Source organism: Ciona intestinalis, chromosome 14, assembly GCF_000224145.3.
Source record: "Ciona intestinalis chromosome 14, KH, whole genome shotgun sequence".
Classification (NCBI taxonomy): Eukaryota; Metazoa; Chordata; class Ascidiacea; order Phlebobranchia; family Cionidae; genus Ciona; species Ciona intestinalis.
The window spans coordinates 1,186,167-1,200,908 of record NC_020179.2 but is presented as its reverse complement, the minus strand read 5'-3'; the positions used below and the strand labels follow the sequence as shown (position 1 = coordinate 1,200,908).

Here is a 14,742-nt window from a genome sequence, read left to right as displayed (position 1 = left end):
GAGATAACGACTGTCGTTTTCCGGCCACGCGGGGATAAATTAATAAATTACATTCATTCATTCATACAGAAATCCTAAAAAATTATTACCACAAAGTAACATACATGTTAACTTGTAACTTGCACTAGGTGTATGAACACCCGTGTTATAACGACTGTCGTTTTTCGGCCACGCAAGGATAAAATAAGTTACACTGACTGAATTTTATGGACGTGGTCCCATACAAAATTAGCAAAAATGTACGCTCTTTATACTACATACTAAAATTTCCTTGGTTGGGTTGCTATGTACGCTATATATAAAGATAGAAAACCTGTTTGCTTATTAGTTAAAGTGCAACTCTTTACGTTCTACACTTACATTGAAAAATGTGTATGAGGTAGCCGTATCATTTCTGTAGCTACATAACCAGTTAACAACAATAACATGATTGGGCCGGACAAAGAGTTGAAAATTTTGAAGCAAAGCAACCTAATGCAGGTTATTGAGTATCAGAAGATGGTTAGTTCGATGCAAAGGTTCAAAGATGATTTGGCTGTGAGGGCACTAACAGGTATTCTACATTAATTTAAGTTATAAGTAATATATAGTAATATTACTTTCTGATTTGTTTTATGTAATGTTATAATTTAATCTGTGGCCAGTCTGCAAAACATGGCAGTTCCTGGCGAGATCTTGCGCATGCAAGACGGTTATTTTTCGTGTACACGCAGGTCATTATTAAAAATCGTACAAGTAAACGTACAATTCTAAATCACATTAGGAAATCCTACTTAATTCGATTTAATATTTAATTCATTGGCGTGCATAGGGGAAGTTATGTCGTGCAAAAGTTTGGCACTAGTGAAGAATCTGCTGGTACATAGCAGAATAGGCTAGTGGAAAGTGTTAGTGGTTGGTGGTTAGGGGGTTAGGGTTAGGTATTGATGGTTAGTGGCCCGGGTTAGTGGTTATAGGGGTTAGTAGTTAGTGGTTAGCATATAAGGTGGGGGGAAGACTCTTCACTAGCACCACTAAGGCCCAACTGCATACCTAATCTCATGTATAAATATCCAGGCAAAAAGAACATTCGAAACCAGCAGACACAAGACCGAATTTTTTACTCTGTGCTGGAGAAAATGTTACTTGAAGTAGTAGCAGCTAACCAGGGTCCTGGAAACCAGTTTCATCTGGCTGAACAACAACTTCTGGCTCTTAGAAAAGTTCACCAGTGGTTTGACTGTAATAAGCAAGTGCTGTGTAAAACAGATGGGGTAAGTCAATACGTTTAGGTAGGTCGTTGTTACACAGTGGTTAAATCAGCGGTTTTAAAAACTTTTCTAAATATTTTGCGTGATGGGCCTTTTGCAGTTACTTTGATTATGTTTAAAACAGATAGGGTAATTTGAAATGTTTAATATAGATATAGGCTTTGTTACACAGTGGTTACATTGCCTGTAAACCAGATGATACTGAGTTCAAGAGTCTGTAGTTATTGTTGTGGACACATTTGTACTTGGGCAACTGGTTTGTGCCATTATTCAGTGGTTAGAGTACTTCCCTGTAAACCAGAGTTTACTGGGTTTAAGTCCTGATGCTGCTATTTTTGTTCCAAATGTCATGCAGACAAAAACCTCCAAAATATAATCACCCACAAAGTTGCATGGTATCTTCTTACTGGCATAAGGTGTATGAAATAGAAGACTGTTATGTAACAGTTGCCATTTTTCACCATGCAGTTAAAAAATGAACAAATAATTGCTGTTTATTAATATACTGTAGGCTTTTGTGTTCAGTTTCATAATAGTCTGTTTTCTCACAGTATTTTCCCTCTGCAAGAAAAATCACAGAAGATATTTACTCAAAGAAAAACAAACCAAATTGGCGTAGAAAAGCACAATGCAAATCAAAGAGAAACAGTGCTGGTTCTGTTCCATTTCTGAAGGTCAGTACCAAGCATGAATAACTACACCCATATTGAAACCATTACCTAATATACAGTGTTTTAACAACTGTTGTTTTGCTGCTAACACTTTTTTCTGTGTTAATTAATCTGATATTCGTGACTGTATTCAAAGAGATAAATAAAATTCACATAGTGTTGCATATTATGTCGAAATATCCTGATCTTGTTTTAAACAATTAACAACGGTCTATAGGAGTCCTGAGGGTTTGGTTTTATAATTCTTTAAATGTTCGTTGTTTACCACCAAATGGGGTGGAAAAATAGAATAAAAAAAGGTGTCCCGTCTTCCCCACCCTATTACACATTCTATTTAGTCATTAGAAACACATCTTATAAAAGTTCGCGAACTTGAGCGAATCGAGCGAGGTAGAATGTACCAACAAAGTGGGACCACAAACTCCATGTTTGCTCCCAGTCCAACCCAGGACCTCACCAGTGTGGACACCATGACATTAAGAGACCAAGTACTAAAAACTTTTACCCAGTATTTTTTAGATCTATATAACACATAAAAAAAATATATATGCTGTATATATATATATATATACATGTTTTTTATGTGGTGAATACACTGCCGAATTTTACCACCAACAGTATATTCATTATTCAAGCTGTGGAATCTTTGTTAAATTGTGTTGTGCTCATAGCCAGAGATATTGGGAGTAAAGCATGATTCAATTTCTCAAACCTTTGGCCAGTTGTCATATATGTGTTGTCCAGCCATACAGGGGAAAAATACAGACAAATTTACATTTAAAACAATATATTTCATATTTTGACCATGTGTTGCTGCTGTTATTTCCCACCATGGCAAACTGTTGGTGTTTTAACAATAAAATGGCGTATGCAACAATGTTTAAACAATAAAAAGCAATTATGTTGCAACAATACAAATTTTATATACAATAAATGTGGAAACAATGGAAATTATGTATGCAATAATTTAGAAACAATGAAAAACTTTTTATTGCAGACAAACTACCAAGAAGACTTAGAATTTTCACGAGAATCGTATGAACGCGAATATGGGGGTGTTAACAAAATAGAACATCTTAACAGACCAATGACAGCACCTTCTAAACTTAAACTGCATAAACCTGTTGTGGAACATAGACTTTCTCATAGAGACACCTTTGAAGATGTGGCTACACGCAATCAAAATAGACCGCAGAGTGCAATTGCTGAGGTAGGCAGTCATTTTTTTTCTTCTGATGTAAAAATACTGAACACATTTAATATGCGTATTGTTTTCTGTTAAAGTTGTCGGTAATACCTAGTGTGAAAAAAGGCTTTTTAAAAATATGCAAATATATTTATCATATAACAGAATTTAGAAAAAAGGCAAAAATATTTATTGTATCATATTATTATAAATTAATATTTATATATTTATTATCCTAATATTTTTTTGTATTAAATTGAAATACTTTAATCTTAGGTAAAACATGACTTATCTTGGGCCAAAAACTCTCCTATCCCATTATCAAAACTTATACAAAGAGAAAAAGGATCTTCTGACGCGGGTAGTAAACAGAAAATTCGTGTGGTAATTCCTACAGAAGAGGAAGAAACAATTGCTCCAAAAACTCCAGAGCAAGTCACTGATCCGAACAGAATCGCGAATTTAGTTTTGTTCAAAGAGTTCTGCTTACAGGTAAGCGGTTCAAAGCTCGCTGGTGCTACTTTGGGCGTTGTGGTACAAATAAGCAAAACACTTTTTATACCGGGCGCCATGGCTTATGGGCTATTTCTCCAACTTATGGGCTATTTCTCCAACCCAGTGGTCACTAATAGGTTGTCCAAACTGTAGTGGTGTCCATTTAAAAAATAGTCATCTACAAAGTTACATATGTGGTAACTAGTAAGCGGGCACGAGGTATAAAACAAAACATTAAAAAAACATATAAGTACTTTTGTATTTAGTTTACATATCACAATACATATATATTACCTATTAAATTTAGCACATTGTAAACAAAGCTGTTCTCAGTACAATTTATCCGTTCAGCTTCCCAAAACAACTTTAACAATTGTATCACCAATATCAAATTACCCAGTATTTTATATCAGACACATATATGTTGCTTGAATAACATTACCCCACAGTGACTTTTAATTTCTCTCTCGAGTATAAAAGTGTGTATTACATAGGATAAAAGTCCAACTCAAGCCTAAATCCCAGGACGCATGACATTTCTGCTGTTGGACCTCATCTATAATTGCTCCAACCCAGTAGGCCCTAATGGATTGTCCAAATTATCAGCCATAACTAAAAAATTTATTACCCGCAAAGTAACATACATGGTAACTTGTAAGCTGGCACAAGGTTTATGAACCTGTTTTATAACAACTGTCATTTTCCGGCCATGCAAGGATAAAGCAAGTTAAATTCATTCATTTATTTATATAGAATAGAGTAGAAAAGGACTGAGTATAATTATCCACAGCCTATAGTCACTCTTAAGGGCTTTGTTTCAGTATACCCCTTTGTTCTTTTGAAGTGTTTATGAATGCCATGAAAAGCTTGTGTGGCCCAGACAGTGATCTGTGATTGGATAAGTTGCTTTCTATTGTCTCAAGCGTTGTATGATTATCCACTTATATCAGTTCCAAAAGGTTTATTTAACAATTTTCTGATAAATCAAAGCACAGCAACACACATAGTTTTGCCTACATTTTACTTGACCAGAAAACAATTCTTTTGTAATTAAAAAAATTAATATATCATTTTTTTACAAAGGAAATATCAGAAAAAAAAAAGTTTAGAAAATTCCAGCTTTTAAAAAAGGATATTATTTTTTTCTTAATACAGATACATTCTCCTTAAAAAAATAGTTGGTCAGATGCTTCTGACTTTTTAGTTTGTATGACATTTTTATACTCCAAGTTTTTGCAAAGTGTTTAATATATATTTAAATAGACATGTAATTCTCTTGTTCGATGCTAATAGTATTTAAACTTACTCTACTGTACTGTATAATTTAATGCCCCATATTCTCAACAGCATGCTGCACAACAAGAGTCCTATTTAAGGCAGTACATCAACCATAAGCATGAAACTAGACAACATTATTTGGAATTCCCTGAAAATAAAACTGAAAATGTGGTCAGAGATACAGCCAACACTTTAAAGGAAAAAACAGATGAATTTGGAAATTCTTTAAATGAACAAGTTTGTAATATTTGAAATTTCATTTTTTGTTATTTGCAGCCTTTTTTTCTGATTAAAAAAAAATCCCAAAATATGGGGTATTTTCGTTTTTATGTACAGTACTCTAATCTAGCTTTCTTTTTTCTGCTACCCATTTGTGTATCGCTATGTGACTTAATTACACAGCATATCAATTTAAAGATAAAAAAATGTGGTGTGTTAATTTTTATGTACAGGTTTCTAACCTGTCTATATTATTGCTAGAATGCAATGGTTGCGTACAAAGATATGTCATTGGAAGAATTTCTTAACCATGAACAAGTTTCAGAAGTGGAAAAACTCTCAGAAAGAAGTTCATCCGCTCCTGCTAGGTTAACTTTACCACATGGCAACACTGCAGGGTGAGTATTTCAACTGGCAACACTTAAATGTTACTGTTTGTTTTAACAAAAATCTTAAAATTTTTTTCAAAACTAATTTTTGACCTTGTTACCTGAATTTTTTCAATAAAAATTATGCACCAGGTGAACAACATTTAAAAAAAATTTAGGAATATTTAACAACCTGCTTTTATAAATGGAAAACTGTTAATTTCAGCAAATTACTCGGAAGACGGAAAACACAAACGCCACCGCATGAATCTATAGTCCAACCACGAAAATCGAATGTTACGATGTCTGCTGTGTTTGAATTAGCTGGTGGGACAGGAGAGCAAATGAATTCAGCTAATCAAGAGGTAATGCTCAAAATATGGATTAATTTATATAAACATACATAACGCACAATATATATTTGTTAGTGATTAGACCTTAAATTTGACTAGCATTTTCAAAAATTCTGGAAAATTTTTTTATGTGTAGTACGTGAAGCTATGTAAACCATAAATTCTGTAGCATGCCAAAGGAATTTATGCACGAAATGGCCCATTACCTCAGTAATGTTTTCTTATTTATTATCAACCAAAATTTTAGGCACTTTCTGCACCAAAGCATGGTTGGCGGTACCCCATGGTGCCTGTCAATCAAAATGAGAATGAAGTTTTGAAAAAAGAAGCTTCTGGAGTGTTACTAGCCATGCAGGAAGGTTCCCATGTACAACATAAAGTAATGATACCTTTGACTGGAAGTGTAAGGGACGCTTCAACCAGTGTAGTATGTTGTTAATCCACTTTACTATTCTATACTATTTCTATTGGTATATTGATAGCAGAATAGTGCAAATATGGTTGTTAGATTAAACATGTCATAAGGGGTGTAAGTGATAAGTTTTATTAATTCCATTTTGTAAACAATTAAACTGGTACATCTGTGACCAACTTTGCAAAAAATTGAAAAAAATAGAAATTACTGATTCCCTTTTAAAAAAGTTTAATAAGTGACATTCGTTCATTCTTTTACCCTCAAGTCAAATAAGGTGTCACTAATGCATTATTTTAGTAATACAATATACACTTTCAATATACAGAATGATTCAAGCAGAGAAGCTTTAGAAAAGATATCACCACGCTCTGAAACCTCAAACTCAAGTAAATACTAAAAAAATTAACAATCTTGTACACCTGTATTTATAAACAATGTAAAATATTCAAGGGATTTTTTGGGCAAATGCTAAGGATAAATGCTTTCTACCAGAGGGTACAGGTTCATAGCTTTCTGCTGCTACTTTGTCTTTTGTATTTTACAAGTTTTTACATGGTTTATTAATTCGCATGGGTTGTCTAAATTCTAAGCCATATAAAAGCAAAAATCACACAAAGTTGAAAAGTGTGGTACCTCGTAACCACACAAGGATAAAAAATGGTGCGAAAATTCATGTCTGATTGCGATTCGGTGTCGTGGCACTGTGCGCACAAAAGACTTGAATAGGTTTTTGGGTGTTGGGGTAATGAGCCAAACCTGGCTTAAATCCCAGGTCCTTGACAAGGACCTCACCCACCTAAAATAAAAAAAACTTGGATAGTTGTATGTACACATACAATGTATGTTGCCATCATATATATGCAATGCAACAAATATGTTATTACCTACCAAAATGTTCCCCAACCAACATAATCATATTACCTGTTAGAACAACAGCGACCAAAATCGTTCAACTCAATCAACAACGACAGTGAAAGTTTGTCACGTTGTTCAACAAGACCTCAATCTAGTCCAAAATATTTTACTGGAGGTATGCCTACTGTAATATATTTTAGGTCAAAACAATAATTTTTGGGTGGTTTTCTAACCAAATTTTCGACCTGTGCTGGTACTTTTGGGCTATACTAGTAATTATGAATCTTTTTCAACTTTGTCAATAAATTTAACTTTTAGACCCCCATCAAAAGTAGTACATATGTTGTAAACGTTGTTAACAAGTTCCTTCAGTGCTTAATTTTTAAATATGCAATAAAACCGAACACATTTTCTACCCAATATTTCATCAGTGTCTGCAGTATATCGGCAATACAAAGTCAACATCGATGGCGAACTTGGCAACAATATGGATTCTCGTCAGGCCGCTCGTAGTTTGAATAAAACGCAGACTCGCCCAAAAACTGCTGCGTCATGGTGCTCAAATCCTGCCAATTCCGAAGTATCTCGATCTGCTGGAGCTGCAAGTCATCATTCTATTGGAATGTTGAAACATAGAAGTGTTGCCCAATCCATGAGAGTTAGGTGAGAAATCTGGATTTCCTTTTAAAAACTGTGTTCTTGTCAGCCACCATGGCACAATGATTAGCACTTCTGCCTCTAACCCAGAGGTTATGAGTTCAAGGCTCATCGATGTCACCATTGTGGGCAGAGTACTTGTGCTTGAAAAAGATGGTAACTGTATTACGTGAAACTGGCCCTAGTCTGGAATTCATCTTGTTGAAAATTTTTGTTGCATTAAAACAGAATACACCGGGCTACCAACAAAAATCAAATTACTGTTTAAATAAGAGACCAATGACGCTAGTTGTATACATTATAACATCTTCGGTACATCATTAATTGAGAGTTTTGTTCAGTACTAAGTTTTTAATAGGAACAGCGCAGTTCGTTTTCTTATGGTTATGATTTTCAGGAGTGTCGCAAAATTTGTGAAAAACAACAGCAGAGAAATTCACTCTGGAAGATCATCAGCAAGTTCTTATGTTGCCCAACTAAGAGCTAAAAAGAGAACAGGAGCAATTTCTTCTTTTTCAAGACCTAGTGAGTAGGAATGAATGTATTTAATTTATTTATCCTTACATGGCAGGGCAACCATAGTCAATATAACACGAGTGTTCTGTTTAACACACCTCGTGTATGCTTACCAGTTACCACATGTATGTAATTTTGTGCATGAATATTTTGAGAATATTTTTTACTTTTTTTTTGTAATTGCTGACAACTTAGACAACCCATAAGGAACCACTGCGGTATATTTGGCATATTGGGTATGCATAATATTAACAGTTGTCAATGGTAGCAACACTGAGGATTGAACCATGTAAGTTCTTGTTAATAGTGTGACCTAATGGTCCTTTTACAATGTATACACAATTGTAAAGAACAACTTACATTTTGCTAATTTCAACTTATATATTTATAGTTTATTATATGTATTTGTATAAATTTGTAGTTGCCAAAAAGAGGGACCCAGTACCCCCAGAAGCCCCCCCACCCCCTCAATTATCATTTGTAAACATTGTGGCCCCCATGCACGTGCCGGGGGATCTCGGTGGAACAACATACGCAGCACCAGGTCAGTAAATTGAACATGATTTCTATAACACAACACTAAATTTTTTGAAATTTTTCAGGATAATTTTTTTGTTTTGTCAAAAGTTTCGATGTTAAAAATGTGTTAAGGTTACACATTCTTACTATAGCAAGTCATGTTAACTGTGAATATTGGCATTTTTACTATAATTTTTAAAATAAATGATAAGAAGTCTCTGAAAAATAATATTTAAAAAAGTTAGATAACCATTGCTCTAGCCAAAAAAAGTGTATGTAAACACTAAAACACAATAAAGTCACTAAAACTAATATAAGCACAATGTACAGGAGGTGTTTACTGTGGTACAACAGCAGCAGTTGCCATAGCTACAGAATACACAGCAGGTCACTATGATGAAGACATGCTATCAGATGACCATTTAAGTTATGAAGGTAAACTTTGTATTAAAATTGATTTTCCATCTTTGCAATATATTTTACCTAGTAAAAAATTATAGGTCAATTTTTTTTAATAAAATGAGTAAGTTTTTGTTGCCCGTTAATGTTGTTTTATTTATTTAATATTAATGTGTTTGAAACCAGTGGTTTTAGGGTTGTATTTTGATATCGTTTAAGACTGGGTTTAAGTTTCATCCTGCCACCATTGTGGGTGTTTGTCCTTGGGCAAAACTCTTATTGTACTGAGAACTAGTTAACAGCATTAAAAAATTAAAATTCCAGTGGTCAAATTTATAAGTAGAGTTATTTTTTTTTCAGATTTCCACAGTGTTATGAAAGATACAGAGAAATCTGATGATGAAAAAAGTGAAGTCCAGCAAGATAATTGGTTGTCACATTGGCTCTCAGGTGTTTTGTTGTGCATTAGTTTAAACCATTGGATTTATTTACTGATTCAATTGGTGTAATATATTTTAAAAGCTATGAATTTTAAAGTGATATGTAGTTTTTTCTTTACTTGTGTTTTTTTTGGGGGGGGAATAATAATTTTTCTTTACTTGTGTTTTTTTTTTATTTTGGGAATAATAATTTGAAAAGAACGCACATTTATTATCTAAATGCTAAATACCTGCATCGTGACGCAGTGTTTAGAGCCCATACTTTAGAACCAGAGGGTACTGAGTTAGAAGCCTGATGCTGCTACCATTGGTGCCCTTTGGCAAAGACATGTTTGTTTCTCTAACCCAGAGCACTAATGAGTTGAGTAAATTACAAGCCCTGCAGACAAAAAATAAAATCAACCACAAAGTTGCCTCTGTGGTAGCTTGTAAGCAGAATCAAAGTGTATGAATCCAATTGCATGTGTTATAACTATTCTATTTTATATGTGTGAGGTCCCGCGGCGTGGCCAGGATTGGCCCATTACTCAAAAAATGTGTTATACCTAACATTTTACAATAACTTTCAGGTGGTCCTCTGGATGGTGTGGATAATGGAGCAACTAACTATGCAGATATAGTCAGTCGTGCTGCAATACTTGATTCATCAGGTGAACGTTCATATTCTGATGAAGGAGTTTCATCAAATGGAGCACCTGGTCTTGGCATGGGTTCCCCGAAAGAAGAACTTACAATAACGCCAAGGTATGTTTTTCATGGGCATATATTGACTTTTGTTTTGTCTCTTTAACCCACAATCTGCCTGTCTAATTATGTAGAATAAATATTTTTTAATATTTTCTTTAAATACACTAACAATTAGATTAATTAATACAAGGAAAGAAGAGAATTTACAACAAAACGGCTGTCATTATTTTTCTAATTAACTTTTTAATTCTTACGTTTATATTTTAGGTCTGACCCATTGCTCACTAACAGAACTCATGAAAGTAACCTTAGTCAACCATTTGATGATAAAAGGGAAGTTTCTGATAAAAGTGGCGAAGAAAATGATGATCAGAACATCTCAAGTGATGCTGGAAGTCCTAGGTCATCTTTTTTATCGCTAGGATCAAGCGGAAGTGATAAAAACTTGTCTGACCAATCTGTAGATGCTGTTGTTGTTGCTGAAAACAATATTGTTGATGGAAAAATTAAACGTGTTGAATTTTTTGAAAATTTTCAATCTCTTGAAGATAAACCATTGGAAAATAAATCAACTGAAAGCAACAAACAACCTGATCAAGATGTTGTTCCAAATGTTGAAGAACATTCTGTTAGTCTTGATCAACCTTTTCAACATGTTGATAAGTTGTTGAATGTTGAAAAAAGTATCGGCAAACTTGATACAACCCTTGAAGATGATTTAAAGCTTTCCAAACAAGGTATTGAAGGTAGTTGTAATGAATCTGTTGATGTTGGAGAAGTTAAAGAGGATAAAGATGCATCTAAACATCTAACAGATCTTGGAAAAGATGATTTTGATAGAAATGATGAAGTTGATGATGTTGGAAAGGAAATTCATGAGAAGATTCATGTTGAAGAGGAAGAGAGCGATTCAACTTCGAAGGATTCGGATTCTGGAGGAAATTATGATGATGTTGGATCAGATGATGCAGGGTCTAAGTGTTCTGGAGATTTGAATCACTTACAAGAGCAATTGCAAAGTGATGGTTTGATACAATGTGATGAAAATGTGGATTTGAATGATAAAGAAAACATAAAAATACACAGAGAAGCGATGGAATCTGTTAAATTATCTGTAGTAAGTGATAAAATTGGCAAAGGTTCTTTGGACATTGATGAAGTTTCTTGTCAAAACTTGACTGTACAAGTAGAAGCAGATGGAAATTTGAAAGAGATTACTAAAAAAGAAACCTTTGAAGATGATTCTTTGAGAAGTGGAGGCAAAGAAAAAGATTCTGAGGATGCTCTGACCGAGATTTCCGAGTCAGATGCTGATTCGGAGGTTGTGGAGAGTCCTCATGGATCAGAAGAGATAAGAGAATACTTTGTAAACCAGGAGTGCTCTATAAAAGTAGTTGTCACTTCTCCTGAGAAAGTAGAGAGGATGCTGAACTTAAAAAAGAAAAAAGAAGAGAAGAGAAAAGAGAAGTTGTTGAAAAAGGAAAATGCTGATTTAAGCCAAAGTGGAAAAAACACTAAAACAATATTGAAAAATCTCAATATTGGCAAGAAAGTGTCCGAAAAAATAGTCATCCTAGAAATGGTTGAAAATATGATAGACTCTGCTGTTTTAAACGCTGAAATGGATAGTAAGCTTGAAAATAGTATACCTGGCTGCTGTGAAGCAAACATTGAAGTTAAAAATGCTTCTAATTCAAATCTAATTACCTTGAAAGACATGACTGCTGTCACTTCAATGTCACGACCAACATCAGGTCGTCCTATCCCATCCGAATCAAACGTTCGCGACCCTTTTGTTGAGTTTGTAGCCAGCACAAGGCAGAAGCAAATAGACAGAAACACAGATGTTCAAACCATCTTTCGTGGATCTGTAAATTGTGAGTGTTTCCTGAATTTTTTTTTATTTTATAACCAAAATTATTAATCAATCCAAAGTATAAAAAAGAGTTATTAATTTTAAGTTGTGTTTAGAAGATTTTTGTCAGATTTTAGCACAAATTTTCCAAATATCCACAATTAACAGCAGTCTCTGGGAGTCCTGAACATACGGTTTTATAATTCTTTGTATGTTTTTTGTTTATTACCAAAATGGGATGAGAAAATCGAATGAAATGATAATGTCTTCCTATTTATTCAGCGGATGCTTACAAAAAGTTTGATTCAGAAGAGAGGAAGATGCAGGAAGATCAAAGAGAGGCAGCTGTTATGATGCAGAGAGCGTTCCGGAAACATCTTTCTCGAACTAGAGCCGCACGAAAGTTCACTGGAATTAACTCTGAGTCTTTAGAATGGGCAAGAGCTTATAAAGGTAATAAAGACTTTAAGTTATTTCGATATAAAAAGTAGCAAAATTTATTTCTATTCTAGTGAAATTATATTTACCGGGTTTTAAGGTTAGGCAGTCACACTATTTAAGTTATTACAAATTATATTAGTTGTTATGCAGTTTGTATTGGACATCATATATTGGTCTGTATCATAGGGACACCAAGTTTCTAACCCATAAAGGTATCCCAACTAATAGTGTGTGATAATTATAAGCAAGTTGTCTGGAGCTTTGCCCATGGCCTAATGGTTGAGTGCTTACATGGAAACCAAAGGATACGGAATTTAATGCTTGGTGTTGCTACCATTGTGGATGTGTGTTTTGGGCAAGAGAGTTTATGCTAATTATTCCTGCCAGTTGTCAGTAAGACCAAAATTGTCAGGCAGACAGAAAATATAATCACTCACAAACTTGCATACATGGTAACTTGTAAGTGGGCATGGGGTTTACGTCTGTTCTATAACAATCTATCATTGCCCCACCAAAAAGGATAAATAAGAGTCATTAACATTTTTTCAGCTAAATTAAAAGAGAGAAGTGAAAACCGTCAGCGTCGAATGAGAGAATCTCGCAGCAGTGGAAGAAACAACCACAGACGTGAAATGCAGAGAATTAAAAGGATAGGTCCGCACACTAATGTATATGAGGTATATGATTATATGTTATATAACTTATATTCTAGTTCAGGGGTTTCCAAACCGTGGCCTGCAGGAGCAAAATAAATGGCCCTCAAAGGACTTCAAAGAAACTTTGTCTTTTACTCCACAAGTACGGAGTTTAATCTATTCTAGAATCCTTGTTTATAACCAGCATATGCCTCAAACTTGACCTAACGGTATTCGTTAAAATCGCATTTTTTGCCAATACGAGTCGCATCGCAAATGTAGAGGAAAACCTTATAGCCTGACAGCCCGTCGCATAAATATGATTTCACATATTGGCCAGCGTTTTATAAGTTTGTACACCCCTGTTCTAGATGTTACTTTTCCTTAGTTGCCCAATATGCAACACTTTTTATAAAATTATTGGTACCCAATGGATTGTCTAAGCTGTCAGTTATAGATTAAAATATTAAAATAGGAATAACCGACAAAGTTACATACATGGTAACTCGTAAGCGGGCATGAAGTTGTATGCAACAGAACAACTGTGTTATAATGTCTGTTGAAGTGTTATTACAGAGAAATTACATACGTTCAGTAAAAAAAAACGTAAGTTAACACACTTTTATTAGTTTTTTTCCATTAAGACAAACGTTTATGTCAGTAGGTTACAAGTTTTTTGAATGAATGTAACTTATTTTAACCTCTCATGGCTGGAAAACCGGTCTTTAACGCGGGTGTTCTGTTTCATACACCTCGTGCCTGCTTACGTGTTACCAAGTATGTCACTTTGTGGGTGATTATTTTTTGAAGTTTTTTTGGGAGGGATATATATGGGTGACACCATTTTCTAACACTAGATAAAAATGCACAGAGTTAATTTTGAATTTTTGTTTAGATTTATCACCCTGGTCCTAGCTTGCCAAGCCCAGCATTGGTACAAGAGAGCGCTTTAGAAATTCAACGTTATGTTCGGGGCTGGTTGGTTAGAAAGTCTCTCAACCTACTGAAGGATAAGGTGTGTAATTTTGTGTTTGTGTGTATTATTTGAATTTACTTTGAGTTTTGTGTATGGTTATTAGTTATGTCTGCTGAAGTAGCCTTTTTCTACTGATATTTTTTTAGCTCAAATATTTTTTTTTAATTTGTATGTATCATTGTTTTTCATAAGGTTTATAGTGGACTAACCAAAACATCTAATTGTGCAAAGTGGTCAGAAAACAGGTGCACATACATTTAAAAAAAAACATTTTTTTAAAAAAAACAGAGTGTTCTGAAACACCAGTCTATATATTTCGTTATTAAACAAAACCAGCTTTAAAATTGAAAACAAAAAAACATTTTTCTCAAAAGCCCACAGGGCAATATGCAAACTGTTTTGACTCATAAAAAACTGTATGGCAGTTTTTATTATGTTTTATACTAATAGTCATTTATTTTTCCAGCTGAAAAATAATGACTGGGAATTGGTATCTGCTGTCCAAGAATACAGAGAAACATTACAAA

The 14,742-nt window shown here is 34.2% G+C and overlaps 1 protein-coding gene across 1 annotated transcript; it reads left to right on the top strand.

Annotated features, from left to right (window-relative positions):
- The first annotated feature begins 194 nt into the window (after positions 1-194).
- Positions 195-14,692, top strand: LOC113474865. Its single transcript, XM_026837625.1, has 23 exons — positions 195-553; positions 1,057-1,253; positions 1,802-1,924; positions 2,260-2,409; positions 2,919-3,131; positions 3,384-3,599; positions 4,950-5,117; positions 5,361-5,497; positions 5,694-5,832; positions 6,068-6,247; positions 6,561-6,621; positions 7,164-7,265; positions 7,522-7,753; positions 8,145-8,272; positions 8,685-8,807; positions 9,113-9,217; positions 9,542-9,631; positions 10,191-10,365; positions 10,576-12,185; positions 12,446-12,616; positions 13,154-13,281; positions 14,135-14,258; positions 14,682-14,692. Exons 1-23 carry the CDS (start codon positions 427-429, stop codon positions 14,690-14,692), a joined length of 4,710 nt encoding a protein of 1,569 aa, XP_026693426.1. The 5' UTR covers positions 195-426.
- Positions 14,693-14,742: the final 50 nt, after the last annotated feature.

Bases quoted from the DNA above. Each gene is read 5' to 3' on its own strand.
- LOC113474865 (XM_026837625.1), top strand. From the start codon at position 427: ATGATTGGGCCGGACAAAGAGTTGAAAATTTTGAAGCAAAGCAACCTA. The intron at 7,266-7,521 runs GTATGCCTACTG...ATATTTCATCAG, and splicing joins TCCAAAATATTTTACTGGAG to TGTCTGCAGTATATCGGCAA. The intron at 10,366-10,575 runs GTATGTTTTTCA...TTTATATTTTAG, and splicing joins GAACTTACAATAACGCCAAG to GTCTGACCCATTGCTCACTA.